Below are 26,222 nucleotides of genomic sequence, written 5' to 3' on the forward strand. Positions count from 1 at the left end.
GGTCAGTAGGTATGCACGGGTGAGGAGGGCAGCACTGGGGTCAGTAGGTATGCATGGGTGGGGAGGGAGCACTGGGTCAGTAGGTATGCACGGGTAGGGGAGGGAGCACTGGGTCAGTAGGTATGCACGGGTGGGCAGGGCAGCACTGGTCAGTGAGGTGATGGGATTGAGGTTTGATGCATGGTAGGAGGTGCCTGTGCTCTGCTCTGTGTGTTTATGTTGGGGAGGGCAGCACTGGGGTCAGTAGGTATGCACGGGTGAGGAGGGCAGCACTGGGGTCAGTAGGTATGCATGGGTGGGGAGGGAGCACTGGGTCAGTAGGTATGCACGGGTGGGCAGGGCAGCACTGGTCAGTGAGGTGATGGCATTGAGGTTTGATGCATGGTAGGAGGTGCCTGTGCTCTGCTCTGTGTGTTTATGCCGCTCTTCCCCTGCTTAGGATGGTTGGAAGGCCTGGTCCCAGTTGCACTAAAGTGTATGTGGAGGTTGCTCCTTGCCGGGATATGAGACCTTTTCGCTCTTTAGAGTTGTTGAGAGATTTCGGGGGGGGGGGGGGGGGGGGGGGGGGGGTGTGAGTTTGGCAGGGGTTGGTAAGCAGCTTTCACATAACAAATGTTTGTGCTTTGCGTGTGTTCCTCCAGTTATAGCTCTGATATGGCTCAACCTTGCTACCTCAAACTTTCTGTTGCCTTGGGGGTGGTGAGTAATATTTGGGGGTGGGGCGACAGAGCTGGCACTTTTTCCCTAAAGAAATGCACCGGGGACAGCACCAAGGCTAACTGGAACATCCTGCTTTCCGCGTGCTCCCTAACGGGCTGAGAGACCTGGCTCAGGAGAGGAGTTGGATGCAGATGATGTCAGCTGAGTTTCTGAGCAGGACGGGAATTTCTGGGATCTGCTGAATGTTGTCTGCTCTGCTAATGCCACTGCTTTTCATCATAGCTGCTGAGCTGGCGAAAGCCATCGAGGAAGGGGACAAGGAGGTGGCCATTCGCTGTGCTCTGCAGCTGGCTGAGCAGCAGATACCGCTGGTCATCCATGTCAAACAGGCAGCGTATGACGTGCCAGCTCTCGGGTAAGGGCCCTGCCGCGGGCTTTACTCTGAAACAAAGCTTAAAACCAGACCTGGCTCATCCTGACCTGTAGCTCCTGCGCTGTGCATATAACAAAGCCTTTCCGAGATGAGTTTAAATTAAAACACAGCATTCATATAAACCTGATGCAGTTTTAAACCTCAGTGAATAAGAACGTCAGAAGTGCCAGGCTGGATCAGAGCAAGGTCCATTAAGCCCAGGGGTCTGTCTCCCTGTCACGAGTACCCAGCAGATCCCAAAAACTAGATCTAATTCCTCTTACTCACTGCCAGGGACAGCGCTGGCTTTCTCCAGGCTTCCTGACTAATAATGCACTACGGACTTTTCCTCCAGGAACTTGTCCAAACCGCCTTTAAACCCCGCTATGCTCGTCACCTTCACCACGTCCTCTGGCAACAGATCCCCCAGCTTGAGAGTGTGCTGATTTGAATCTGCTGGTTGTTAATTTCATGGCACGTCCCCTTGGTTTAGTATTATGTGAAAGATTAAATAAATAACCATCCCACTCCTCTCGTGATTTTATGACCTTTATCCTGTCCCCTCTTGCTGTCCCTTTTCTCAGCTTTAGAGCCCTCGCCTGCATAGCCTACATAACATAAGAACATAAGATTGCCTTCTTGGGTTGGACCAAGGGTCCCTCCAGCCCATTCCCTGTACGTACCCGGATCAGAACAGCCTGCTGGGCTTTGCCTCCCTTCCAGCAGATGGAGACAAACTTGAAGAGCAGCCCCTCTTAACCTGGTGTGCCAGCTGCATCTCTTCAGTATCTCTCTGTCTCCAGCATGTGGAGGTGGTGCAAAACCTGCAGTCTTGACCGGTTCTTTGGTGTTAAAAGACCATCTCTATTAAAAAAATATATAATAATACCGGATCAAGCAGGACAAACTGGTGCAACTTCCCAGGGGGGTAGGCAGGTCCTAGTGGGGCCATCCCTCCCTGGTAGTAGGTTTCAAGGAGCTGGGGTTGGTGACCCCGGGGGCTCCAGGACGGTAAGGAGCCAGGGGTGACTACCAGTAGTCCAGTCCCTCCCCCTTATTCCCGGCCCGATCAAAGAGCAGCCTGTCAGCCTTCCTTGCTTAGCGGCTGCTGCTGCTTTGGTGAGTGGAAAAAAAAAAATTCAAAGTATTTTGAATCGCCGGGTTGCAAACGGGCAGGTTTTTCTTTCTGTAGCGGCGTTTGTTCTTGGGTGCGCTCTGGCTGCAGCTGAGTCTTTCTCCTCTGTCCCGTCGCCGCTTCCCTGTGCTTCCTCATGCCGCGCCCTGGCACGATGTGTTGCCTGTGGGGAGTCCGCTTTGCAGCTCTCCTGTGTGGGGCTGTGTATTAGGTGCCTCTCGGGGGGGGGGGGGAGGTACCTTGGATCGGGGACTGGGGTCGGTGGCTAAGTCCCACGATGCGGCGAAAAGATCTGCCACTCAGGAAGGTCAGGCCGCCCCGTTCCCGCTGAGTGCGGGAACGGGTCGGCCATCTTGAATTCCTTTGCAGATGCATGGGCCAAGGCATCGGGGGGGAATCTCCTGCCCGATCTGTCTCCGGTTCCTGGCAGTCCTGAGGACCTTATGGAGCCATCCCAGGACTTTTCTGATGGTGAGCCCGATCCCCTGGTGGGGAAAGGGGGTGGTCTTAATGCCTTCTCTTTGGATTTTGTGCTTTTTTTTTTTTTGAAATTTACGATTTTTATTATCAATCGGATTTTGTGCTTTTAATGCACAAAGCTTTCATGGCCACCCAGGCTCAGCAGAGTGAGGCTTCACAGCAGGAAAGACCTGAGGGGCCGGCCCCCCAAGAAGATCCCCAGACGCCTAGAATCCCAGGGATCCCTTCAAGTAAAGAAGCTAAGGGGCTCCTCGCTTCTAGATTTATTTATTTATTTTAAGTTTTTCTATACCAGCATTCGCGATGGGTATCGCATCATGTCGGTTTACAATTAACAAGTGAAGAGGTAACAAGAGGTCATAAATAACAATAACATAAATTAAAAAGGTAGTAGTAATAGTAACAATATACAAGTGAAAGTTAAGGGTTGCAGTTACAATAAAACAAGGTAGTAATATAACTTGGAGCAGAGAAAAGAAGCAGGGGTATTTAACTAGATACATATGATACATATATGCATATCAATGCATTTGAGGTAATAACGAATTGCCCTAATGCTGTGGAGTTAGTGATTAGTCAAAGACTGATTAAGGTTCAGTTTACGTCAGGAAATGCTTTCATAAAAAGCCATGTTTTGAGTCTTTTCCTGAAAGTGGGGAGGCAGGGTTCCTGTCGCAAATCTGGTGGGATGGAGTTCCACAGTGATGGTCCTGCGGTGGAGAAAGCCCTGTCTCTGGCTGTTATGTGTCGCATGGTTTTGGAATGTTGAATTTGTAAGGATTCTTTGTAGGACTCTCTGATTGGTCTATTGGAAGTAAATATTTTGAGAGGAATTTGAAGGTTGAGCTGAGAGTGTTGATGTATGGTTTTGTAAATAATGGTTATGGACTTATAAATAATTCTGTAGTGAATTGGCAGCCAATGTAAGTCTTTGAGAATTGGTGATATGTGATCTCTTCTCCGGGTGTTTGTTAATATTCTTGCAGCCGTATTTTGAGCCATCTGAAGGGGTTTAGTGTGAGAAGAGGGAAGACCTAATAGTAGAGAGTTGCAGTAATCTAGTTTAGCGAATATTATTGATTGAAGAATTGATCTGTAGTCTTGAAAGTGAAACAGTGGTCTTATTCTTTTTAAGACTTGGAGTTTATAGAAACAGTCCTTAGTAGTTTGATTTATGAATGATTTAAGGTTTAGCTTATTATCAAAGATAGCTCCTAGGTTTCTTACTTGTGGGGTTTGTAAATTCGGTGGTGGATTTGTGTCTGTATTACTGTTTTCGGTGGAAATTAGGAGGAGTTCGCTTTTTGAAGAGTTTAGTATTAGATTTAGGTTGGAAAGGAGTCCGTCAATTTTTTGAAGACAAGAATCCCAGAATTCAAGAGTTTTAGTATAGGATTCTTTGATGGGGATGACTATCTGGACGTCATCTGCATATAGATAGTGTTTAAGGTTTAACTTGTTTAGAAGTTGGCAGAGAGGAAGCAGGTAGATATAAAAGAGCGTTGGTGAGAGGGAGGAGCCCTGTGGAACTCCTGAAGAGGAAGCGTAGTGCTGAGATTCTTTGTTGTGTAGTTTAACTTTGTATTTTCTGTTCCCTAAGTACGATTTGAACCACGATAGAGCTGTTCCTGTTATTCCAATATTTGCTAATTGAATTAGTAAGATGGAGTGGTTAACCGTATCAAAGGCAGCTGAGAGGTCCAGGAGGATTAGCAAGTAAGCTTGACCTTTGTCCAGGCCCATGATAAGGTAGTCAGTCAGGGAGATTAGTAGTGATTCTGTACTTAAAGATTTCCTGAAACCATATTGGGTCGGGAACAGAATTTTATGTTCTTCGAGGTAGTCTGATAGTCTGGAGTTAACCAATTTTTCCATTACCTTGGCTATGAACGGGAGATTTGATATAGGACGGAAATTGGTGGGATCATTGGGGTTTAAGTTAGGTTTTTTTAAGAGCGGTTTGATGGATGCAATTTTCAGGTCGTCAGGATAGATTCCTTGTGCTAGTGAACAGTTAATGATGTCTGTCAGAGCGGTAGAGATGGTGTCTGGTATTAGCAGGAGAAGTCTGGATGGGATGTAGTCTGATGGGTGTGATGAGGGTTTCATTTTCTTCAATGCAGAGAGTATCTCTGATGTAGAGAGTAGTTCGAAGGATTGTAGAGAAGTGTCTTTGTTGTGATGGAAGTATAGGTTTGATGGATCTGAAGTATTGGGTCTCAGCTGTGTTATCAGGTTGGAGATTTTGTTGCTAAAGTAGAGGGCCAGTTCCTCAGCTTTTTCTTGTGCTAGGTTTGCCGGGATGTTAGGAGTAATGGTTTGTGTTAAGTTAGATACATAGGCAAATAGGGCTTTGGAATCGAAAATAATGTGGTGGATCTTCTGTGCAAAGAAGTCCCTTTTAGTTTTTAATGTGGCGTTTTTGTATTGGTGTAGAGCGAGTTTGTAAGCGGAGAGGGAGGTCGGTGTTGGTGATTTCCGCCATTTGCTTTCCTTCTGTCGGAGGGAGTGTTTGTGTTTTTGAAGTTCTTCATCCCGGATGAAGAACTTCATCCGGGATGAAGAACCATCATCCCGGATGCTGCAGGCGCTGGTGCTTCAGACGTTCTCACAGTGCCTCCACCCCTGCCTGGGACAGATCCAGATGAAGACCTGGGGAAGGCGTCTCCTCTGGAGGGTGATAACCTGAAGGTTGTTCGCCTGTTCCACAGGGAGGAATTAGACCCCCTCATTCCGTGGGTCTTGTCAGAGCTCAGAGTATTTGTATTTATTAAAATTTATTAATCGCTTAACACAAAATAGGCCTAAGCGATTTACAGTAAAAGCACAGGCATAAAATTAAAAATTGGTGACAAAACATACACAAAAAAGACATAAAAATAAGGACCAACCAATAACAGCACAGAATAAACATGGGCCTAGTACAATAGAGGGTTCTTCAGAAGGAGTGAAGCTCCCCCAGGAAGTCTTGCCCTAGGATTCGGTGGACCCGGTCCTGGCGGGGTTATCAGGGAGTGGGGTGAGCCAGAGGCAGGCCTGCGAGTGGGACGGGCTATGGACAAATTTTATCCTATGCCCGAAGCATTTGAAGTTTCCCAAAGTTGACGCCTCAGTGTCAGCAGTGACGAAGAGAACCACAATCCTGGTAGCAGGAGCGGCCAGGACCTCCAGGATAGGGAACTGGAGGTTCTTTTGAAGCGGATATTTGAAGTTTCGGCACTGGGTACCCGAGAAGCCGTTTGCAGTAGCTTCATGCTCCGGGCGGGCCTCCACAGGGTACAACGGTTATTGACTTCCCGAGACCTTCCACCTCAGGAATCGGCACAAGTGGAGCGCTTGGAGGCAGCAGTTGCGTATGGAGACAATGCCTTATACGATCTTCTGTGTACTTCCACCAGGAAGGATCCTGTGGCTACGCAACTGGTCGGCTGATGTCTCTTCCAAAGCCCAGTTGGGTGCTTTATCTTTCAAGGGGAAGTTTCTCTTTAGTGAAGACTTGGAGCAGCTGATTAAGTTGGGGGCGGGGGGGGTGCGGAGAACAAGGCTCACAAGCTCCCAGAGGATAAGCCTAAGCCTTCAAGAGGTTTCCTTCCGGCCCGTTCTCATTTTTGGGGTCAACAGAGATTCCGACAAAGCAGGGCGCTGGCTTCAGGTCAGAGACAGCCCACTGGCAGGCTTTAAGCTTGGTCTCATTCCTTTCAGGGCCGTAGACCCTCTCACGACAGGGGTCACTTCTGCGTCGCTTGGAGCCAAGTCCACTCAAAGAGATGCAGTCAGCCCATTCCTCGGTTCCTCTTGTGGGGGGACAGCTGTCCAATTTTTACGAGGAATGGGTCAAAATAACCTCCGATCAGTGGGTTCTAAACATCATAGAACATGGATATGCGTTAGAATTTGCTCGGCTTCTCCGAGACCTTTTTATAGTCTCCCCTTGTGGCTCTCACATGAAAGAACAGATCGTTCGACAGACCCTCGACCGGTTGAGCTGTCTGGGGGCCATAGTTCCCGTCCCCCAGGTGGAGAGGATGAGGGGGTGCTACTCCATCTATTTCATGGTCCCGAAGAAGGAGAGGCCCTTCGGGACGATCCTGGACTTGAAAAAGGTGAACAGGGCACTCAAAGTTCCACATTTCCGGATGGAGACCCTGCGCTTGGTCATTGCAGCAGTCCGCAGCAGCAAGTTCTTGGCTTCCCTTGGTCACGATTTGAAGCTCCAGGGAGGAAGAATCAGAACCAATGTCAGGAAGTATTTCTTCACGGAGAGGGTGGTGGATGCCTGGAATGCCCTTCCGGAGGATGTGGTGAAGACCAGAACTGTGAAGGACTTCAAAGGGGCGTGGGATAAACACTGTGGATCCATAAAGTCAAGAGGCCGCCAATGAAGAGTGGGTGACTCGCCAGAATGATGGCTACTGCCTGGAGACAATACCCTTATTCAATAAACGTACACATGCTTACTGTGACTCCAACATCGTTCTAGCTTCAACAGCAAGAGGAAATGTGGAATAAAGGATTTGCACTCACAAAGAGGGGAGTAGCTGGCTTGTTACGGCGGTTACTACCCCAAACCAAATAAGCCTGATACTTCAATTTCAATGCATATACAGCATAGTTCTCTGCTTCAACGGCAGGGGAGAAGAAAAACTGATACTACACACATCCAGCAGAGCTCTCTGCTTTAACGGCAGGGGAGAAGAAAAAAGGGTTCGCACTCACAAAGCGGGGAGTAGCTGGCTTGTTACGGCGGTTACTACCCCAAACCAAATGTGCCTGATACTTCACTTTCGATGCATATCCAGCATGGCTCTCTGCTTCAACAGCATGGGAGAAGAAAAAACGGATACTTCAAGCATATCCAGCATAGCTCCCTGCTTCAACGGCAGGGGAGAAGAAAAACAACCAATAAGGGCTGTATAACATAGTCTGGGTAAAACAAATAAGCATGGGTGTAGCTTGCTTATTGCGGCGGTTACTACCCCTACTACCCCTAACTAATCAAGCTAGATATTTCACTTGGATGCAGCTCCAACGCTGCTCTCTACATTAATGGTGTGGGAGGAAGGGAAATAGAACCAAGAGCTAAGAGAAACAGATAAGTATGACAGAAAAAATGTGTGAAGCTTGCTGGGCAGACTGGATGGGCCGTTTGGTCGTCTTCTGCCGTCTTTTCTATGTTTCTATGTTTCCCTGGATTTAACGGAAGCGTATTTGCACATAGCTATCCACAGGGATCACCAGAAATTTTTTTGGTTCATGATCCTCGGCATGCATTTCCAGTTCCGTGCCCTGCCATTCGGTCTGACTACAGCGCCTCACACATTCACCAAAGTAATGGTGGTTGTGGCAGCAGCTCTCAGGAGGGAGGGGGTACTGGTTCACCCGTATCTGGACAACTGGCTCATCCGAGCGAAGCCAAGAGTCCTCTGCAAGACAGCAGTCATCAAAGTTGTAAGTCTTCTGGAATCCCTCTGGTCGTCAATCAGGCCAAGAGCAACCTTCTCCCATCTCAGATGCTGGACTTCTTGGGAGCCCAGTTTGACACCTGTGTGGGAAAAGTGTTCCTCCAGTCGGACCGGATTGCCAAATTGATGCAGCAGGTCCGTTGTCTCTTGTCACTTCCACTCCCCAAGGTCTGGGACTACTTGCAGGCCCTCTGTTCCATGGTGTCCACCCTGGAGTTGGTCCCATGGGCGTTTGCTCAAATGAGACCATTACAGAGATCCCATTGGGATCCGAAGTCTGAAGAGTTTCAGGTCCCCTTACCACTCACAGAGTCCGTCAGGTCCAGTCTTGGCTGGTGGCTTGTTCTGGAGCACTTGAGTTGTGGAGTGCACCTCGAAGTTCCTCAGTGGGTGGTAGTAACCACGGATGCCAGTCTCTGCGGTTGGGGAGTGGTCTGTCAGTCCTGTTCAGTCCAGGGCCAATGGTCGGAGGAGGAGGCGAGCTGGTCCATCAATTGCCTGGAGACCAGACCAGTTCGTTTGGCGCTGCAGCACTTCCTACCACTGGTACACAACCGAGCAGTCAGAGTCCTGTCCGACAGTGCGACGACGGTGGCCTACATCAACCATCAGGGTGGCAACAAGAGTCGGGCAGTAGCCGCCGAAGTGCAGCAACTCATGGCCTGGGTGGAGCAGCGTCTTGCCCTTCTGACTGCATCGCACATTGCTGGAACCTACAACGTGCAAGCGGATTTCCTGAGTCGGCATCGATCCCGGTGAGTGGGAACTTTCTGACAAAGCGATGGACCTCGTCTCTCGCAGGTGGGGGCCCCCCATCTGGACTTGATGGCTTCTCAAAGAAATGCCAGAGCTCCTCATTTTTTTTTTCAGTTGCAGAAGGGAACATAGAGCTAAGGGAGTCGATGCGCTGGTACTTCCATGGCCGACCAAGGTGCTTCTCTTTGCCTTCCTTCCATGGCCTCTGATCAGCAAGATTCTCCAACACATAGAGGTCTACCCAAGGAAAGTAATTCTGGTGGCCCCAATGGCAGTGGTTCGGAGACCTGGTCAATCTCGTGGTGGACGGTCCCCTGAGACTCTGCCATCTTCCAAATTTGCTCTGTCAAGGCCCTATATTTTTTGACCAAGCAAATCGCTTTTGTCTAGCGACCTGGCTTTTGAAAGGTGGCAATTGAGGAAGAAAGGTTATCCAGAGGACATGATTACTACTCTTCTGCAAGCACGGAAGACCTCTACCTCGTTGACTTACATCAGAGAGTATGGAGAGTCTTCGAATCGTGGTGTTGCGAGCAGGGCGTTCTCCTCCGTCAGTCCTCGGTGGCGCACATTCTGGCGATCTTACAGAGAGGCTTAGCCAAAGGGTTGTCTTTCAATTCCCTTCAGGTCCAAGTTGCGGCCTTGGGGTGTCTCATAGGCAAGATTCATGGTAGGACTCTGGTGTCACATCCGAATGTGGTGCGTTTTCTCCGGGGGGGGGGGGGGGGGAAAGCATTTGAATCCTCCCGTCCATCCAGTTTGTCCGTCCTGGAGCCTTAATTTGGTGCTTAGGGTCTTGTGTGAAGCCCCTTTTGAACCCATTAAGCAGGCCACTTTAAAGGACCTCACATTGAAGACAGTGTTTTTGGTGGCAATCTGCTCGGCTCGGAGGGTGTCTGATATCAAAGCCCTTTCTTGTAGGGACCCTTTTTTTGGATTTCTGATTCTGGGATCTCTCTTAGGACGGTTCCATCCTTTTTACCAAAGGTGGTCTCAGCCTTCCACTTAAGTCAATCGGTAGAGCTTCTGGTCTTTTTGCATATCACTCCAGATGAACCTCCTGAGAGGGAGCTGAATGGCTTGGATATCAGAAGGGTTCTGTTGCACTATTTGGAGGCCACAAATTATTTCCAGGTTTCAGATCTTCTGTTCGTTTTGTGGAGCAGCGCTAAGAAGGGTCACAAGGCGACCATTGCCCAATGGTTGAAGAGGCTATTTCGTCTGCTTACATTTGTCGCAGCTGGCCTATTCCGGATGGGTTCAAAGCGCACTCGATACGATCTCAAGTGGCTTCGTGGGCTGAATGCCAGTTGGTCTCGCCGCAAGAAATCTGCAGAGCGGCAACCTGGAAGACTCTACACACTTTTGCTCGACACCACCGTTTGGACGTCCAGGCTCCGGATGTCAGCAACTTTGGGAGCAGTGTCATTCGAGCAGGACTCTCAACGTCTCACCCTACGTAGGGAAGCTTTGGTACATCCCAGCAGTCTGGACTGATCCGGGTATGTACAGGGAAAGGAAAATTGGTTCTTACCTGCTAATTTTCATTCCTGTAGTACCATGGATCAGTCCAGACGCCCTCCCTTTAAAGGGGTTTTCACTCAAGTTTTCTTGAGAGCCCGCTTTGATAATCGTTTTTGCTGAAGAAAGCTACAGGTTTCTTCTTATTCTGGGTTTGGCATTTTTTTTTCGACAGCTCCTGTTCAGTTTAAAAGTTCTCAGTTTTGTCCTTTTCTTGATCTATTAAAGTTCTTGTTTTCTGCTTTGATAATGTTCATACTGAAGAGATGCAGGTGGCACACCAGGTTAAGAGGGGGAGCTCTTCAAGTTTTTCTCTGTCTCCATCTGCTGGAAGGGAGGCAAAACCCAGCAGTCTGGACTGATCCTTGGTACTGCAGGTAAGAACCAATTTTCCTATATCCTTTTGCAACAGTGGCAGGTCCCAAAGGATAGATTGATTCTAAGCTGCTTATCCCAGGGATAAGCAATGGATTTCCCTAACTCCACCTTAATAATGGTTAATGGACATTTCCTCCAGGAAGTTGTCCAAACCTTTATTTTTAAACCATCATAGGAGAGATGTTCTACCCCTTTATCATTTGTTGCTCTCGTGCTTGGTGCACTGCGTGCTGACAAGGAAAGGAGCTGCCCCATGGCTGTATTAATGGCCACACAGAAAGTGGCAGGAATTTGCTTCAGTACGAACGAGGAAAAGTTTACATCTCATTACTGAACCAGTTCTGTCGCACTGCAGCAGCCACCCACATATTACAGCTCAGAGTATCCATATCAGCGATACCCTAATTGAACTACACTGGCTACCCATTGAACAAAGAATACAATACAAGACCCTATGCACCCTACATAAATTAATACACGAGGAAAAGGCAGAATGGCTGAACACGGTCCTTCGCGTACACATCCCCAATAGAAACCTGAGATCAGAAAGCAAAGCACTGCTAACTATTCCCTCAGTAAAAACAGCCAGACTAACTCAAGTAAGGGGTAGGGCCCTATCCCTGGCAGGACCTATAATAGGGAACACAATGCCTTTAGAAATCAGAACACAAAGAGACATCAAAACCTTCAGAAAAAGTTTAATAACCTGGCTATTTAAGCAAGCATACCACAAAGGGAATGAAGAGTAGAATCCAGGGAAATGTAGGATGCGGTCAGCAGAACTCGCACACGCGCGCACACACAAGCATGCGCGCGCACACACACAAACAAGCACACGCGCGCGCACACACACACAAACAAGCACACGCGCGCGCACACACACAAACAAGCACGCGCGTGCGCACGCACGCGCGCACACACGCGCACACGCGCACACACAAGCGCGCACACACAAGCGCGCACACACACACACACAAACAAGCACACGCACACACACACAAGCACGCGCGCGCACACAAACAAGCATGCGCGCGCACACACAAACAAGCACGCGCGCGCGCACACACAAACAAGCACGCGCGCGCACACACACACAAACAAGCACACGCGCACACACACACAAACAAGCGCGCACACACACGCGTACACGCACGTGCGTGCACACAAGCACACACACACAAGCGCGCGCACACACACACACACAAACAAGCACACGCGCACGTGCTGACAAGGAAAGGAGCTGCCCCATGGCTGTATTAATGGCCACACAGAAAGTGGCAGGAATTTGCTTCAGTACAAGCGCGCGCACACACACACAAGCACACGCGCGCGCACACACACACACACACACAAGCACACGTGCGCACGCACACACACACAAGCGCGCGCACACACACACACCAGCTTACTCGAATTGTGTGTATTTTATTTTTATTTTATTTCAACAACAAAGGATTAGATTTAAGTATTAATTTATCTTATAGCTGATATAGATAGAAGTGGACATGACTTATCACACCCACCAATTAATATTTAATATTTAATATGAAACTATGTTACAGTATTTGATGGCTGGTTAGTTGATATAATTTAACACTTAAGCAACATGAAGTTGTGTGCCTTATTGTGACCCGTTGTGACGGCATCTGCTTAGCGACGGTATAGAAAAGATTTTAAATAAATAAAATAAATACCCAGTCCTGCCACTTTGTCTGTCCTTTCCTGCAAGCTGTGTAAGTGTCTCTGATCTTTCTTGCTGTAGATTGCGTGTGAGCGTGGAGGATGCACAGATGCACGCAGTACCCATCACATTGAAGGTGCATCCTGACATGACCGTGGCATCACTGAAGGACATGGTATGCACAGGAACAGTGTTACAAAGGTTAAATTGGAAGGATTATAGCCCCCTGATTAGAGGATACAGCGATATATGAGTGGGGTAACAGCAGAGAAGACCAGTTTTACTGACAATGCTGTTTAACCCAGTGTGTGCCACCTGCAGTCCCTCAGAAAGTCTCTGTCTCCAGGAGATGATAGAAGGGGAAAAACCTGCAGTCTAGAGTGTAAAAATTTAGAACAGAAGAGGAGTCAGGTGATTCCAGTTGTTCTCCCAGGGATTTGCGGGGTTTCAGCTTGGACCATCCCTCCTGGTTGAGGCAGCTGAGCAGGGCATTGGAGACTCTTTTTATGCAGGCTTGCAGTAAAGGACTCTGAAAACTGGTGGTCCAGTTCCCTCGTCGTCCTGGCTGACTCTGCAATGCAGCACTGACCTCTGCAGCGCTTCTGGCTGGAAACTATTCTGCCCCTTCACTTGTTTGATTAAAGTTTATTTTTAAAAAAAAACCCCAAAAGACTGCAAGGGAGCTGTGCTTCAGGGAGTGCAGAAGTGAGGGGTCAGAGTGGCTGCTTCTGGAACAGAGTTGGGCAATCTCCACCAAGCGAGTGAGTCTGTGATCCTACCGCCGGGGAGGCCGTGCAGGATGCAGGCAAGCGGCACGTGCGGCAGGCTTTATGGCATAGCCTAAGAGGACTAGCAAGAGCTGCCATTTGTGTGGGGAGATGTGTGCAAACCTTTCCATGGTGGGGCCGTGCAGAAGATATTCCTCCAGGGATGTTTCAAACTCAAAACAATTCAAAACATCTCTAAAAACATATTTCTTTCAAATCACATTTAAAGACTCACCCTCTAAATAATCAAACAATTATTCATATGGCAACTATTTCTTTTATGTAGAATTATTATTTATAACTATTGATTATTTTTTCCTTAATTTTTATTTTATATTCTTATATATTTTTGTAACTTTTAATATTGCTTTTTATTTATTATTTTATATTTATATTTCTATGTTTTTTTTCCAATTATATTGTACACTGTTTTGACTAAACTCTGTTTGTAAAGGCGGTATATAAACATTTTTAAATAAATAAAATAAATGAGGGCACCTTAGGGGAGAGTAGTGCAGCTCTGGCAGGGAGTTGTTCAGCGCAGTCGGCGGGAACATGTCAGGAGACTGTGTGGGTTAGCATTTACTGTGGCAGAAGAAGCTCTGGCCCAGGCAGAGGATTCTCCTCCTCACTGTCCCAGGCTGTTCAGGGAGATTCTGAAGATGTGGGAGCAGATATGGGGGACCCGCAGGACAGGGAGTCAGATCACTCGCAGGATTTTTCAACAGAGTTTGTATTGCTCCTGCATAAAACCTTGCTTGCCAGAAAGGCCGCCAAGCGATAGGGGTCACAACCTATCACTAGATCATGTAAAAGCCGAAAAGTGGACTCTATACAGGGATCCACGAGAGTCCGGAGGGGCCTAGGACTAGCGGGCAGCAGGAGAGTTCCAGAGAGATCTTGGAAGACTGACGCAAGGAGCAATGCGACAGATGCCTGGTCAGAATTTCAGCTAGATGCTCTTCTCTTTAAGGGCAGTCTGTTGTTCAGAGAGGACCTGGAGCAACTGGTAAAGCACTTGGGAAAGTCTAAAGGGATAAAGTTACCTGAGGATAAACCAAAAGGTGGCAAAAGGGTTGTTTTTTTTTTATCCATTCCCGCTTTCGGGATATCAAAGGTATTGCCAGAACAGAAGACCTTCAGGTGCGCAGAGGCAAACTCGGGCAAGGTGCGGTCTTTTCGGGGACAATCCCAGCCAGGGAACCCGGGGGTGGGGGAAAGGAAACAAATCCTCATAATAAGATAAGGCCGGTCCACTCTTCTCCTCCAGCGATTGGGGGACAATTGGCCCTGTTCTACGAAGAGTGGACCAAAATCACTATGGACAACTGGGTTCTTAAAGTGATAAGACTTGGTTACATGGTAGATTTTATTCAATCGCTCCGAGAGGCTTATGTCATTTCTCCTTGCATGTTCCCTTGCCAAACGGGTGGCAATTCATGACACGGTGGATTGTTGGCTATACCTGAAGGCCCATTGTACCGGTCCTCAAGAAAGAGCAGAAAAGAGGGAGATATTCCATTTACTTCATGGTACCAAAAAAGGAGGGGACCTTCTGACCAATTTTGGATGTAAAAAAGGTCAATGCAGTCCTCAGGATGCCTCGGTTTCAGATGGAAACTTCTCTATAGTCATGATAGCAGTATGAAAAGGAGAATTCTTGACATCCTTGGATCTCACTGAAGCATATCTGCACAGACCTATTTGGCTGGAGCACCAGAAATTACTAAGATTTTGGTTCTAGGAGAGCATTTTCAGTTTTGGGCCTTTCCATTTGGGCTCATCACGGCATCACATACATTCACCAAGGGTAATTATGGTGACGGCTGCAGCTCTTTGAAAGGAAGGTATTCTGGTTCATCCATACCTGGGCGACTGGCTTATGGGGGTGAAGTTGGAAGCCTTATGTCAGCAGGTGATACAGTGGGCTGGGTAGTCGACCTGGCAAAGAGCAACCTTGTTCCCTCCCAATTCTTGGACTATCTGGGAGCATGTTTTGATACCAAGATTGACAAGGTGTTTCTTTCAGCGGACAGGATAAAGAAGCTGCAGATCCAAATTCACTGCTTTTTGTGACTCTCGATACCCAAAGTTTGGGATTATTAAGTCCTGGGGTCATTGGCGTCTGCACGGGATCTAGTTCCTTGGGTGTTGGCACATATGAGGTCTCTTCAGAGGGTGCTCCTCTCCCTCTGGAATAATTTATCTTAGGAGTTTCAGATTCAGTTACTTCTCGAAGAGAGTCCAGGGACAGTCATTAATCGTAGCTTTCTTATCCCAATTTGGAATGAGGAGTGGAGTTAGAAATCCCAGGTGGGTAATTGTGACTACCAGTGCCAGTCTGGAGGGTTGGGGAGCAGTTTGCCAGGGACGGGCAACTCAGGGCTGATGGTCGACCGAAGAAGCATATTGGTTTATCAGTTGCTTGGAGTAGAGTATGATTCGTTTAACAGCGTTCATTTTGACAGCAGTTGCTAGCTCGAGCAGTGTATGTCTTGTCAGACAACGCGCCGATGGTGGCTTACGTTATCCGTCAAGGTGGAACAAGGAATCAGATGATGGCAGAGGAGGCGCAGGAGTTGTTTGTCTGGGTAGAGCAGCCTCCCACATAGCCAGGGTGGACAACATTCAGGCAGACTTTCTCAGTCGCCAGAGGCTAGACCATGGGGAATGCGAATTGACAGAGGAGGCTATGGGTCTCAGTCAGACCAGGTGGGGCGTTCTTCACATGGATTTGATGGCATCACAGCAGAATGCCAAGGCATCCTGTTTTTTTAGTTGCAAAAGAGATTACAGGACGGAAAGAGTGGTTGCTATCATTCTGCTTTGGCCACCGGGTATGTTTTTGTATGTGCTCTCTCCTTGGCACCTAGTGGGGAGAGTGATATGACAAATAGAGAGGCATCAGGGCAGAGTGATTCTCTTGGCTCCAGAGTGGCCACGTTCCCCTTGATTCGCAGATCTAATACATTTGGCAGTGGATGGTCCGCTAAGGTTCAGATACCTTCAGAGATTGCTTCGGCAAAGTTATTTTTGGGATCAGGAGTATCACTTTTGTCTTGCAGCCTAGCTTTTGAAAGGCATTGGTTAAGAAGTAAGGGTTAGTCCAAGGATGTCATTACCACATTGTCACAAGCTAGGCGATCTTCCTCTTCTTTGGCGTTTGTGAGCATGTGGAAGGTGTTTGAAGCATGGTGCTTGAGCAGGGCATACAACCTACTCTGGCTTTGGTGTCACATATTCTGATGTTTTTGCAAAAGGGTCTGATCAAGGTTTTGGCATTTAACTCCATTTGATCTCTACCATTCCTAGCAATTACTGTAACAAGAGCCTGATTTGGAGAATATGGAAATCTTCCCAGCTGAATAAGTTCCTCAAACGTCTCGCAAAGGCAAAAGCAGCTTTCCAGAAAACAGCTTAAAGAATTCTGCTGGGTAACCATCGGGCCCAGGAGTTTTAAGTAGTTTAGCTTGTTGAATTCCCAACACAATTTCTTGTATTTGAAAGGGCATGTTGAGTGCAGCTAGTTGAGCTGCAGATATTTTTGGAAGATTGTTCTGTGCTAAATATTTCTGTACCCATATCGGTTGAGGAACATTGGCCTTGTATAGAGATTGATAATGTTTTAAAAATTTCCCCATTCTCTTTGTTGCATTAATAATAGTTCCCTGTCTCGATTTCATAGCTGGGATATATTTCTTCCCACCCCAGCTTTTTGTCATATTAATCAATAATTTGCCTGGTTGATTACTGTAATGATAAAATTTGGCCTTATAATACAGTAAAGTTTTCCAGACTCTCTGATGCAACAAGGTGTGTTCAGAGTAGTTTTTATAGCCATCAATTTTTCCCTATTTCTTCCCGTGGGATATTTCTCAAGATTGTTTTGCCCCTCTTAATTGAGTTTCAAGGTTTCTAATTTCTGGTAGTACTGCTCTGTTCTTTGCTACCATATAAGAAATAAGTTCCCTTCTTAAAACAGCTTTTGCTGTTTCTCAGTACAAAATGAGAGTTGTTCTGTGAGCTGCGTTCACCTGTAAATAGTCGCCCCATTTTGTTCGTAAATATTTCTGAAAACCTTTGTCTCTGCACAGGTATCTGGGAAACGTCCATAATAAAGTTGTTGTTCTATTTAGAGATCTTCATGTCTAACCACACTGTAATTTCTAAAAGACCTATCTACGATTTTAATATATTAGAAAACTCATGATCACTTACCAATATGTAGTCAATGTGGGATCCCGTACCATGTGCTTTAGAAATATGGGTATATTTAATATCTACTACTACTTAACATTTCTTTAGTGCTACATGACGTACGCAGCACAGTATAAACACACAAAAAGACAGTCCCTGCTCAATAGAACTTTCAATCTAATAAGACAAACATACAGGACCAGAGACTTGGGTTATTTCATAAATCAAACAATGGTTAAAAAGAAAAGAAAGTTAGTTAAGACAGAAAGCAGGCAGTCAGGCATAAGATTTAAAAGCGGTTTCAAAAAGGTGAGTCTTCCGATGGATGCAAGATTCTCCAGACATCTAGTAAACCCAAACTTGTACATAAATAAGAAACCCCATTCCGTCCCACCACTTTAGAGGCCCTCATTGTCCTAACTGGCAAAATAGTCCACCACTTGCAGCAAAGGGCTCAAGAGACTCGTCCAGCACGAAGGAATGTCTTGTTGGCTCCTTGAATCCAACATCCGCTCTCTCCCCCAACTGCCACACCTTCTTCCTAGGTGCCTTATCTGGATTTTGCTTAATAATGTACTCTAGCGCTGGTTTATTTTGATTTGTTGGGGGTATCATTCTGCCACCTCTGTCCTCTAGTTTAAACATATGATGACATCTGATCTGAATTTCGCATTTAGAATCCTTCTCCCTGCCATCTTTACCGAATAGCATTTTAATGTTCCATAAATGGCCCCACCTCTAATACATCAAAATCCTTCTTTACACAAATTCTTGAGCTGTGTATTTAAGTTGTAGATAGGACTTACGTGTTCATGGAAAAGGAAAGCAAAGGCTGACACTTCTGAAAAGGCAGTGGCCCTTGCCATGTGCCCAATCTGTTTCCCCAGAGTCTGCAAATCTCTCTCTGCCACTTGGATGCTATTTCCAGTGAGGTCATTTGTCCTCAGATGGATGAAACATCAGTTTTATAGTCCTTACTTTTTTTTCTTTAATTGCATTAACTATTTGGTTTGCATTTTTGCTGGCTGAAGATCCTTGAAGGCATTTCATAGAACCAAAGTAATGGCGGCAGAAAAAGACCAAATGGTCCATCGAGGCTGCCCAGCGAGTTTCTTATGGTAGCAGCTGCCGCTCCGTGCAGGTTACCCCCATGTTTCTGTTTAGTAACTTGTGCTCTTTGCTGGCTACTCCCAAGCTTTATAAGGCTTGTGTGTCCCTCAAAATGAGTCCCCAAGTTAGTTCCTCTAATGATAGTTTCCTAGCTGAAGGAGCTTTCTCTTAGAATTTCTGATATTAATTTGAGGTTTGCGTGTGCACTGGGTGTCTTTCCTTTCAAATACCACTTCAGATTCCATTTCTGGAGCATCTTCATTTTCCCATAGAAACATGACAGCAGGAAAAAAAAAACCAGACCAATACAGATCCCTGAGGCACTCCACTGTCCACTCCCTTCCACTGAGAAAATTGTCCATTTAATCCTACTCTCTGTTTCCTGCCTTTTAGCCAGTTTGTAATCCATGAAAGGACATCGCTACCTATCCCATGACTTTTTACTTTTCCTAGAAGCCTCTCATGAGGAACTTTGTCAAACGCCTTCTGAAAATCCAAGTATACTATATCTACCGGTTCACCTTTATCCACATGTTTATTAACTCCTTCAAAAAGTGAAGCAGATTTGTGAGGCAAGACTTGCCTTGGGTAAAGTTGATGGCACAGCTGTGTCTTGATGGACACTATTCACCCGACTGTGTGATCATATCTAGGAGTGCTTGGTTTAATGGCGGCAACCCTGAAAGTGGTGCATCCTCAACATTCCCTGCTGTCTCTGTGGAGTCCATCAACAATCTACTCGCCAGCCTCAACCTGGTTTTAAACACTAATAAAACTGAAATCCTTATCATAGCACCCGAAAATTGTGTCCCGCCCACCTCGCCAACCTCCAGCAAACCTCCAGACACCTCCGGATACACCACCTCACCTCAAGTCAGAGACCTGGGTGTACTTCTAGACAACAGACTCAGCCTCAACAAATTCGTAAATAACACCACAAAAGAATGTTTATTTAAATTACAAGTTTTAAAGAAACTAAAGCCACTTCTACTCTACAGAGACTTCCGCACGGTACTCTAAGCCATCATACTCCCGAAACTGGACTACTGTAATTCACTCCTTCTGGGCCTTCCCGCCTGCACCACCAAACCTCTCCAGATGGTCCTGAATACCACGGCAAGAATTCTAACAAACGCCAAAAAAAAGGATCATATCACCCCTATCCTCCAGCATCTCCATTGGCTTCCTATTAAATACAGGATTCAGTTCAAAACCAGCATGATGATACATAAGGCCCTACATAGCATCTCTCCTCTCAACTTAACCTTCCATCTCCAGCTACACACTTCCAAAAAACCGACTAGAAGGGCATACCAGAACAGACTGATCACCCAACCTGCAAAATCCTCCCTGAGGAAACGTGCACTAGCCACAGCGGGCCCGTCACTCTGGAACTCGCTACTTGAACCTTGCCATACTACTTTTAAAAAGAAACTTAAGACTTGGCTCTTCATACAAGCATTCCCAGAGAGCTAAGTGTAGGAAGAATGACAATCTCAAATCAGACACTGTCCCCCTCTGCCCCCCACCCCCGGCATACAAGTTCCTGAAGAATTTCATTTTCTGAAATTTAACTTATCACATATATTCTGTTCACTGGAGGTGCACAAATGCCCTCTTTGCGCCTTCATGCTGTTGTTCTGTTGTTCTGTTTACAGCAATAATGTAATTACTAATTGTTTTAATATTTTGTTTTTAATTTGTTTTCCAATGGTTTTTAATTGTTCTATACGTTCTATGTAAACCGCCATCCAGGCGATAGTTAGTAATTTCCTTGTAAACCGGAGTGATATGTATATTATACAGGAACTTCCGGTATAGAAAAACCAAAAATAAATAAATAAATAAAATAAGATTATTCGATTCGGCTCCACCTGCCAATGGAAGTCTACTTCCAACTGCAGTGGTGGCTACAAATGGATCATCTAATAAGGGAATTTCCCTAACTTTATTGGACTGGCTAGTAAGAACATAAGAAATTGCCATACAGGGTCAGACCAAGGTCCATCAAGCCCAGCAACATGTTTCTGACAATGGCCAATCCAGGATACAAGAACCTGGCAATTACCCAAACACTAAGTAGATCCCTTGCTACCGCTGCCAGCACTAGCAGTGGCTATTCCTCAAGTCAACCCGATCAATAGCAATCAATGGACCTCTCTTCCAAGAACCTATCCAAACCTTTTTTTAAACACAGCTACACTAACGGCATTAACCACATCCTCTGGCAACAAATTCCAGAGCTTAGTTGTGCATTGAGTGAAAAATAATTTTCTCCGATTAGTTTTAAATGTGCTACTTGCTAACTTCATGGAGTGTCCGTAGTCCTTCTATTATCTGAAAGAATAAATAACCGATTCACATCTACTCGTTCTAGACCTCTCATGACCTTAAACACCTCTATCATATCCCCCCTCAGTCGTCTCTTCTCCAAGCTGAACAGCCCTAACCTCTTTAGTCTTTCCTCATAGGGGAGTTGTTCCATTCCCTTTATCATTTTGGTAGCCCTTCTCTGTACCTTCTCCATCGCAATTATATCTTTTTTGAGATGCGGCGACCAGAATTGTACACAGTATTCAAGGTGCGGTCTCACCATGGAGCGATACAGAGGCATTATGACATTTTCCGTTTTATTCACCATTCCCTTTCTAATAATTCCCAACATTCTGTTTGCCTTTTTGACTGCCGCAGCACACTGAGCCGATGATTTCAATGTGTTATCCACTATGACGCCTAGATCTCTTTCTTGGGTAGTAGCACCTAATATGGAACCTAACATTGTATAACTATAGCATAGGTTATTTTTCCTATATGCATCACCTTGCACTTATCCACATTAAATTTCATCTGCCATTTGGATGCCCAATTTTCCAGTCTCACAAGGTCCTCCTGCAATGTAACACAGTCTGCTTGTGATTTAACTACACAAGTGGACACACACACACAGGCTCCCTTCATTCCACATGCGCTCTTCCTCTCTCACACTCATGCACACAGGTTCCCTCACTCCCACATGCACACTCTCTCTCACACTCATACATGGTCTGTTACTCTCACATGCATGCACTCTCTCACATACAGGCTCCCTTACTACCGTGTGCATATTCAGTCACACACCCAGGCTTCCTCACTCATACATGTGCGCTCTCTGTCTCACTCTCACACACACAGGCTCCCTCATAAATGCGTGCTCAGCTGCTCACTCGCACACATATATACAGGCGCTCTCGTGCACTTTATTTTTGTCACACACACAGATGCACATAGGCTCTCACTCCCACATGTGCTCTTTCACTCATGCACACACAGGCTCTGAAACTCTCATATGCGTTCCCTCTCACAGAGGCTCCCTCACACCAACATGCGCACTCTCTCTGTTTCTCATGCAAATATGCACGCTCTGTCTCTCTCACACTCACACAGGCTCCCTCACTCCCACATGTGCGCTCTCTCTCTCACCCACACGTACATAGGCTCCCTCACTCCCACATGCGCTTCCTCTCTCTGACACACACATACACATACAGGCTCTCACTCACATGAATTCTCTCTCACACACACTTATAGAGGCTCCCTCACTCCCACATTCACACACACACATTCTCATACACACACACAGGATCCCTCACTACCACATGCGTGCCCATTCTCGCTCCCTCTCACACAACGCATGCTCCCTCTCACAAGTATGCTCTCTTTCACACAAACAGGCTCCCTCTCTCCCATATGCATACTTTCACACACTCACAGATGTATACGGAGGCTTTCCCACTTGCTTGCCCGCCTCTCTCTCACAGACATGCACACACATTTCCACATGCACACTGTCTGTCTGATACATACACAGGCTCCCTCACTTCCACATATGTGTGCCTTCACACACAGAGTTCCTCACTTCCACCCACACACACTCGCTCTCTCTCTTTCACACACAGACACATCCTGTCTCTTTTGCACTCGCTCTCTCTCAGTCTCTCACATGCACACACACACAGTCACCTTGGAGCTGGTATTATGCAACCAATGAGCCCCTAAGACGCCAGCTTTCTCACCAGTAGCAATTCACAATGTTGCAGTAATATACCATTTTATGGGAAATAGGGATGAATGTATTCCAAGCCTCACTTTAGGGTATACAAACAAGGTAACCTGTTAAATCCTTGCCGAAAACTGTAGAATAGAGTAGGAGTTAGGATGTACACTGCCTGACAGTTCTTGGATTGCAAGGGAAAGGACGTCTTGTTAAATAAGCAAAAAAGTCTCAGTACAAAATAAGAAATCTCAATAGGCAGTAAGATCCCCATTATGGAAGTGCCCATACTGTCTAGGGTCCTGCTTTGATAAATGGGAGTGATATTGAGGATAAAGCAGTGAGGTCCACTTCAATGCACAGAAAGAAAGGTTAATCCTTTTTATTGGACTAACAATACATTTCTTGACTAACTTTAGCGAGTTAAAACTCCCTTCCTCAGCTCAAAATAGAATAAACAAAAGAGGACATTATCAGAAAATACCAGGGAATCAGAAAAGGCCTTCTAATGATAGCGGGAGGAAAGTTTGGTGGATGATCAGAAGGTGGCAGGCAGTATAATGAGATAAGGAACTTTGAATCCTTCTGATCATGTTAACATAAGACTTTTGCAAGTTAAAATGAACCAACACTTCTAAACTGACAAAAAAAGGACTCAAAGCTCAGTGTTTCTTATCTCATTAGAGAGTCTGTCACTTCTGAGCACTTATCAAACGCCCCTCACACTTCCTCCTCACCCTATCATGACATATCATGCCTTTTATGGTTCACTTTTATTGCGGTAATATCATCGTTTGTTTGTTCTTATCTGAGGAGACCTGAGGAAGGGAGTATTAGTTCTCAAAATGCTAGTCAACAAATGTTATTAGGTTAGTTCAATTAAAAGGTCTCACATCTTATATATTTTTTAGTTTTTTTTGTTAAACAACGTTTCTGTGATAGTGGAGGTCTTGGTATAGGAGTAGGTTCTATCTCTGATGTTAGTGGTGTTGGCGTAGGATTGGGGTCTCTGGGATGCAGAATATCAGGTGCACCATCCTGAATGAATTGATTGCAGTCACTGTAATCTCTGTTGGTTCATTAGAGGCCTTAAACCCTTGAATACTTCTGCTCTGGTTGTCAGTCAGTGCCATGGTGTCTCTTTCCTCCTTCTCTCTGCAGGTCTTTAAAGACTACGGCTTCCATCCCAGCCTGCAGCAGTGGGTGATTGGGCAGAGGCTGTGCAAGGACAGAGAGACCTTGCATTATCATGGCATCCAACAGGATAATGACACTGCGTTTCTTTACATAAAATCTGCCAAGCGGACCACCCAGAGCCGGCACACCTTGGAGAAGGAGAGGAGGCAACGCCTTCTGGAGGGTAAGCTGCAGAGCTTGAGTATAAAATGGAGGATGAGAGTGTGGGAAGGTGGATACCCTCATTTGCATGTTGATAGTAATGGTTTATGATGATTGTGGCTTGTAGTTGTAGGGGTGTGGGGATACATTCTGGTTGTGGCCTCTTGGCAGCTCTGATGTTGTCCTGGGAGAAAATGTCAGGAAATAGTTTTAGCTTCTACTAAGTGTTTGAGCTGGCTCAGTGGCAGCTTGGCAGCATATCGCTCGGGAAGGTCATATAATCCAAATAAATTCCTCAGTTCGATTGCCAGATTAGGCCTCTTGCACCCTGAGTTGTCTGGAATGGGGATAAGAACACATGAACATAAGAAAATGCCATACTGGGTCAGACCAAGGGTCCATCAAGCCCAGCATCCTGTTTCCAACAGAGGCCAATCCAGGCAACAAGAACCTGGCAAGTACCCAAAAACTAAGTCTATTCCATGTTACCATTGCTAATGGCAGTGGCTATTCTCTAAGTGAACTTAATAGCAGGTAATGGACTTCTCCTCCAAGAACTTATCCAATCCTGGTGACAAATTCCAGAGTTTAATTATGCTTTGAGTGAAAAAGTATTTTCTCTGATTTGTTTTAAATGTGCTACTTCCTAACTTTGTGCAGTGCCCCCTAGTCCTTCTACTTTCTGAAATAGTAAATAACCGATTCACATCTACCCGTTCTAGTCCTCTCATGATTTTAAACACCTCTATCATATCCCCCCTCAGCCGTCTCTTCTCCAAGCTGAAAAGTCCTAATCTATTTGACCTTTCCTCATAGGGGAGCTGTTCTATCCCCTTTATAATTTTGGTCGCACTTCTCTGCACCTTCTCCACTGCAACTATATCTTTTTTTTTTCTTTTGAGATGCGGCGACCAGAATTGTACACAGTATTCAAGGTGCGGTCTCACCATGGAGCGATATAGAGGCATTATGACATTTTCCGTTCTATTAACCATTCCCTTCCTAAAAATCTTAACATTGTTTGCTTTTTTTGATCACCACAGCACACTTAGCTGATGATTTTAATGTAATATTAACTATGTTTCCCAGATCTTTTTCTTGGATGGTAACTCCTAATATGGAACCCAACATTGTGTAATTATAGCATGGGTTATTTTTCCCTATATGCATCACCTTGCACTAGTCCACATTTAATTTCATCTGCCATTTGGATGCCATTTGGATGCCATTTGGACAGACAGGAACTCTCTGGTAAAATCCTGCTTTCTCTGTAGATACGGACAGACAGGAACTCTCTGGGAAAATCCTGCTTTCTCTGTAGATACGGACAGACAGGAACTCTCTGGGAAAATCCTGCTTTCTCTGTAGATACGGACAGACAGGAACTCTCTGGGAAAATCCTGCTTTCTCTGTAGATGTGGACAAACGAACTCTCTGGGAAAATCCTGCTTTCTCTGTAGATGTGGACAAACGAACTCTCTGGGAAAATCTCTGTATCTACAGAGAAAACAGGATTTTCCCAGAGAGTTCGTTTGTCCACATCTACAGAGAAAGCAGGATTTTCCCAGAGAGTTCGTTTGTCCACATCTACAGAGAAAGCAGGATTTTCCCAGAGAGTTCCTGTCTGTCCGTATCTACAGAGAAAGCAGGATTTTCCCAGAGAGTTCCTGTCTGTCCGTATCTACAGAGAAAGCAGGATTTTCCCAGAGAGTTTGTCTCTCTCTGTATCTACAGAGAAAACAGGAGAGACAAACTCTCTGGGAAAATCCTGCTTTCTCTGTAGATACAGAGAGAGACAAACTCTCTGGGAAAATCCTGCTTTCTCTGTAGATACAGAGAGACACAAACTCTCTGGGAAAATCCTGCTTTCTCTAGATATGGACTGACACAAACTCTCTGGGAAAATCCTTTCTCTGTAGATACAGAGAGAGACAAACTCTGGGAAGATCCGTCTTTCTCTGTTTATATGGAAAGACACGAATGCTGGGAAAACTCTGCTTTCTCTGTAGATGTGGACAAACAAACTCTGGGAAAATCCTTCTTTCTCTTTTGATGTAGATAGAGACAAACTCTGGCAAAATCCTGCTTTCTCTGTAGATACGGACAGACACAAACTCTCTAGGAAAATCCTGCTTTCTCTGTAGATGAGGACAGACACAAACTCTCTGGGAAAATCCTGCTTTCTCTGTAGATACAGAGAGACACAAACTCTCTGGGAAAATCCTGCTTTCTCTAGATATGGACTGACACAAACTCTCTGGGAAAATCCTTTCTCTGTAGATACAGAGAGAGACA

The 26,222-nt window shown here is 46.0% G+C and overlaps 1 protein-coding gene across 2 annotated transcripts in view; it reads left to right on the forward strand.

The window, feature by feature from the left end:
- The first annotated feature begins 887 nt into the window (after positions 1-887).
- The window catches only part of LOC115097450 (ranBP-type and C3HC4-type zinc finger-containing protein 1-like), an 84,047-nt gene continuing 58,712 nt past the window's right edge, over positions 888-26,222 (forward strand). For both annotated transcript variants that reach the window (XM_029613270.1, XM_029613269.1), the window contains exons 1-3: positions 888-1,075; positions 12,567-12,660; positions 23,751-23,949. In XM_029613270.1, coding sequence (XP_029469130.1) covers positions 903-1,075; positions 12,567-12,660; positions 23,751-23,949 — 466 coding nt within the window. In that variant the 5' untranslated portion in view covers positions 888-902. The remainder of the gene's footprint in view (positions 1,076-12,566; positions 12,661-23,750; positions 23,950-26,222) is intronic.

Source organism: Rhinatrema bivittatum, chromosome 8, assembly GCF_901001135.1.
Source record: "Rhinatrema bivittatum chromosome 8, aRhiBiv1.1, whole genome shotgun sequence".
NCBI lineage: Eukaryota > Metazoa > Chordata > Amphibia > Gymnophiona > Rhinatrematidae > Rhinatrema > Rhinatrema bivittatum.